This window comes from Oxyura jamaicensis, unplaced genomic scaffold, assembly GCF_011077185.1.
Source record: "Oxyura jamaicensis isolate SHBP4307 breed ruddy duck unplaced genomic scaffold, BPBGC_Ojam_1.0 oxyUn_random_OJ70722, whole genome shotgun sequence".
Classification (NCBI taxonomy): domain Eukaryota; kingdom Metazoa; phylum Chordata; class Aves; order Anseriformes; family Anatidae; genus Oxyura; species Oxyura jamaicensis.
Window position 1 is genome coordinate 1 of NW_023310161.1, and position 4,361 is coordinate 4,361.

General features: G+C 73.4%; 1 protein-coding gene across 3 annotated transcripts; it reads right to left on the reverse strand.

Moving 5' to 3' along the window:
* Positions 1-52: 52 nt before the first annotated feature.
* Positions 53-3,690, reverse strand: LOC118159506 (peripherin-like). 3 transcript variants are annotated; one of them, XM_035314082.1, is made up of 9 exons: positions 3,508-3,690; positions 2,305-2,328; positions 2,029-2,124; positions 1,785-1,946; positions 1,571-1,696; positions 1,268-1,488; positions 819-868; positions 588-664; positions 53-461 (listed from the first exon to the last, which is right to left on the reverse strand). In XM_035314082.1, exons 1-9 carry the CDS (start codon positions 3,673-3,675, stop codon positions 417-419), a joined length of 969 nt encoding a protein of 322 aa, XP_035169973.1. In that variant the 5' UTR covers positions 3,676-3,690; the 3' UTR covers positions 53-416. The 3 variants fall into 3 exon arrangements, 2 of the variants coding, with proteins under 2 accessions (XP_035169973.1, XP_035169972.1); XM_035314081.1 differs by having other exon boundaries at positions 2,305-2,365; positions 3,305-3,690; XR_004747145.1 differs by lacking the exon at positions 819-868 and having other exon boundaries at positions 2,305-2,365; positions 3,305-3,690.
* Positions 3,691-4,361: the final 671 nt, after the last annotated feature.

The window sequence follows — 4,361 nt, forward strand, 5'->3', positions numbered from 1 at the left end:
CCCGGTCCCGGCCCCGGTCCCGGCCCCCGGTACCGCCACCGACAGCGCCGCCTCCGGGCTCCAGCCTTTATTTGCCGCTCAAGCGCGAACGGGGACGTCGGGGGACAGCACCCGCCCCCTCCCCACCCCCCCAACGCCTCCCCGTCCCCAGCCCACCCCCGGGGGGGGGGGCAGCACCGGGGCGGGGCGGGGGGGGCCGCGCTCGGTACAACGGCAAATCCGCTCGCGGCGGCGGCACGGGGAGAACCAAACGGCGATAACCAGCGATAAATAGGGGGCACGGGGGGGGCACGGGGGGGCGGCCCCACTCCCCGGCCCGCAGCGGGGAGTCCCGGGCGTCCGGCCCGGCCTCCGTCGGTGGGGGCAGCACCGGGCGGGCAGCACCGGGGGGGGGCACCGGGAGCCCCCCCTCCCCCTCACTTGGGCTCCGCTCGCTCCTTGTGCGACTCCGTCACCACCTGCTGCGGGGGGAGAAGGCAGGGGTCAGCCCCACACAGTGGGGGTCACCCCCGCACCGGGGGGGGTCAGCCCTGCACCGGGGGGGTCACCCCCGCACCGGGGGGGGGGGTCAGCCCCCCGTTGCTCACCTGCCCGTCCCTCGTCTCGATGGTTTTGATGAGCAGCATCCTCCGCACGGGGCTCGGCATCGGCTCCAGCTCAAGCACTGGGGCACAGAGACTCCATCAGGCCCCCACTGGGACCTCGGGGTGCAGGCGGGGGGGGGGCACAGCCCCAAGGATGCATCTGCACCCTCCGGGGGTCCCCGTCCCCCCGTGCCCCCAAATGTGGGTTCCCCCCTCAGCCCGGCCAGCCCTCACCTGAGCTTCTGGTGCTGAAGGAGGCAGCGGGGTGCGGGGGGAAGGTGGCCCTGGGGAGGGAGAGGGTGGTGAGGGGAGGGGAGCGGGGGGGGTCCCAGTGACCCTGTGCCAAGCCCTTGGCCGTGGGAGGATCTCAGGGCTGGCAGCGGCAGCAGCAGGGCCAGGGCAGCTCCCCTGCGTGGCCTTGTTTTCTGGGTGTGCAGCGAGAAATTCTCAGGGGAACTTCTCCGAGCGTGGGAGCGATGCGCGGAGCTGTGGTTCACAGTTCAATTCCCTAACAAAGGGGTGACCGGGACGGGGGGCAACCCTGTTCTATGGCCGGGGTCTGCGTGGCTGCACCCCGTAGGGCTCTCGGTGCCGACAGGGACATGAGGCCACGGGCGCTGCTCCCTCCTTCGTGTCCCAGCCCGAGTGCTGCCCTCCCCAGCAGTACCACCACGGTGCCTCACCGGCTCTCCTCGCCCTCCAGCAGCTTGCGGTACGTGGCGATCTCGATGTCCAGGGCCATCTTGATGTTGAGCAGGTCCTGGTACTCGCGCAGGTGCCGCGCCATCTCCTCCTTCATGTGCTGGATCTCCTGCTCCAGCCGCCCCACCACGTCCTGGTAGCTCCCGATCTCCACCCCGAACTCATCTTCCATTTCCCGCATCTGCCGCTGCAGCGCCTCGTTCTGCGGGGAGGCGGGAGAAGGGGCAGCAGGGGGCTGCGGCTGGTCCCTGCGTGTCCCCCCTCTCATGTCCCCTGGTGCTCACCATGCCCTTCAGCCCGTCCACCTCGCAGGTGAGGCTCTGGATCTGCCGCCGGGACTCGTTCATCTCCTGCCTCGCCAGCCGCAGCGCCTCGTGGTTGCGGTTGGCCGCGTCTGAGAGATCGGCGAACTGCGGGGACCGGGGCGGGGGTGTCAGGGCTGCGGGGTCATCCTGCCCCCTCCCCATTTCTCCCCCCCTCCTCCATGTCCCCGGGTACCTTCGACTTGTACCACTCCTCGGCTTCCTGCAGGTTCTTCACGGCGATGCTCTCGTACTGGGTGCGGATGTCGCGCAGCGCGGCCGTCAGGTCCGGCTGGCGGAGCTCCACCTGCACCTCCGCCTGCTGGCTCTGCGCGCTCACCTCCAGGTCCCTCAGCTCCTACGGTGCCACGGCACGCGGGTGGTCACGCCGGCATCCCCCTTCCCACCCCTCTCGCCGCCCCACAGCCCCGGCCCCCCACCTCCTCGTGCAGCTTCTTCAGGAAGCCGATCTCATCCATCAGCAGCTCAATCTTGCGCTCCAGCTCCAGGCGGGACAGCGTGGCGTCGTCCACGTCCTGCGGGAAGAAAACTGTGCTGAGCTGTGGGGAACGCAGAGGGAATGGGACCCACGGGACCCCCACCGTGTCCCCCAGGGCCGTGCAGCGCAGGGAGTGCCCGGTGTGTCACCAAGACTTTGCATGGAGGCACAGGCACCGTGTGGGGTGCGTGGGGGACCGGGACCCCCACCCGCTCACCTTGCGGAACAGCACGAGGCTCTTCTCCGCATCCTCCCGCTTCTGCATCTCATCTTCCAGCCTGGGGGGCAGCAGTGGTGAGAAGGAAGGAGGGGGACAGGGTGCAGACCCCCCCACCCTGAGCCTGCCACTGCCTGGGTCTGCCAGCACAGCGCAGGGGATGGGGGAGGAAGAGGGGCCCCACAAGCCTGAGGTGTCCCCCCCTCGCACCCCCCAGCTGCAGGCAGGCCCCCCCCCTCCGCCAAACCCCCCGGGTCCCCCCCCCCCCCCCCCCCCCCGGTCCCCATCGCAGCACCCCGCGGCAGGGCCCCCACCCCATTGCAGCTCCGTGGGGTCCCTCACTGGGACCTGCTCCTCCCCGGGGGTCTCAGCTCCACCTCTGGCCCCATCTCCTCCCAGTGCTCGTCCGGTTCTGCTCCCAGTGTGTCCCCTTCTGCAAGGCGGGGACCCTGCGCCCTGCTCTGGGCCCCACCCTTCCGCAGTCCCTTGTTCCCCCTCAGCCCCCCCGTACATCCCCACGGACACCGGCTGCACCCCCTGCTCCCTCCCCAAAAGACCCCCGGTTCCTCCCAGGGCATCCCGCTGCACGTCCCGGTCCCCTCCCCAGCAGCCCCGGCACCCCCCGTCCCCATCCCCACTTCACTCCCGGGACATCTCCATCACCCCCATCCCGGTGCCTTCTCCAGCGCGTCCCGGGGCACCCCCGGTGCCCACCCCAACGTTCCCCGGGGCACCCCCCGCTCCCCATCCCGGCGCACATCCCTGTCACCGGGACACTCCCGGTCCCTACCCAGCGCATCCCAGTTCACCTGCTGATCTCCATCCCGGTTCACGCCCCCGTCCCCACCCCGGAGCACCCCCCTCAGCCCCCGGTCCCCATCCCGGTTCACTCCCCGGTGCCCACCCCGGGGCATCCCCGCTCACCCCCCCACGCTCCCCACCGTCTCCCCTCCCGGGCCGTTCCCCGGTCCCCCCCCCCGGTGCCGGGCCCGCCGCCCACCGCTGCCGCAGCCCCCGCAGCTCGGCGGCCAGCCCGTCGCGCTCGGCCTGGAGGCGATCGCGGTCGCGGCCGAGGCGCTGCAGCCGCTCCCGCAGCCCCCGGAGCTCGCCCTGCACCAGCCCCGCGGCTCGGGGGGCGGCGGCGGCGGCGGCTCGGCCCAGGGCGGAGCGCAGGGCCCCGTTCTGCCTCTCCAGCGCCCGCACCCGCTCCAGGAACGCTGCGAAGCGATCGTTGAGCGCCGCCAGCTCCTCCCGCTCCGCTCCCCGCGCAGCCGCCGCCGCCGCCAAGCGCCCGGGAGCGGTGGGGACCGGGACCGGCGGAGCCCCGGGGGCGCGGCGGGGCGCGGGGGGGGCGCGGCCGCCGCGGTCCATGGCAGCAGCGGGGAAGCGGCGGCGGTCCCAGGCTGCGGTCGTTTATAGAGGGAGGCTGCTCCGCCCCGCCAGGGGGGCTCCGGTAGCGAGAGGACGGGTGTGCGGGCGGGGGGAGGGCGGCCCGCCCCCGTCTCGGGCTGCAGGGAGCGCCCCGGGGCCGCGGGGAACGATGGCACCGGGGGGGGGGGGGGGGGGGGGGGGGGGGGGCGCGGGAAAAGGGGCCGGGAGCACCGGGGTCCTGGGGCTGCCCCTGCTGGGGTGCAGGAGAGGGGCCGGGGGGTGCACTGGCAGGAATCGGGGGGGGGGGGGAAAGGGGGCAAGATAGTGCGGGGTGGGGCCGGGGGGGCACAGCTCCCCCCCCCGTGGGGCTGCAGAGGGAGCCCCATTCCGGCTTCTGCAAGGCTCCGCAGAGCCCACCCCAGCTGGGTGCCCCCTGCCCAGAGCACTGCAGGCCCTGTCCCCAGCAGCCAAGGGAGGGGGCACCTTGTCCCCGGCCCCCCCCCCCCCCGCCCCGCGGGGCCGTGACTTGGCTCCTGCAGAGCCGCCACGCACGGGGGCAGCGCTGAATAACGGCCCTTGGCCCCCCTCCATCCCCCCTCCCCCTTCCCGGGCATCGCTGCAGCAGGGCGGCGCTTTACGGGAAGCAGCCGGGTGCTGCGGGGGGGTCTCTGCTCCCCACCAAGCCC

Coding starts and splice junctions, on each gene's coding strand:
- LOC118159506 (XM_035314081.1), bottom strand. CDS start 3,675: ATGGACCGCGGCGGCCGCGCCCCCCCCGCGCCCCGCCGCGCCCCCGGG. Junction 2,366..3,304: donor CTGCGGGGGCTGCGGCAGCG/GTGGGCGGCGGG, acceptor GCTGCCCCCCAG/GCTGGAAGATGAGATGCAGA. Junction 1,489..1,570: donor TGGACGGGCTGAAGGGCATG/GTGAGCACCAGG, acceptor GCCTCCCCGCAG/AACGAGGCGCTGCAGCGGCA.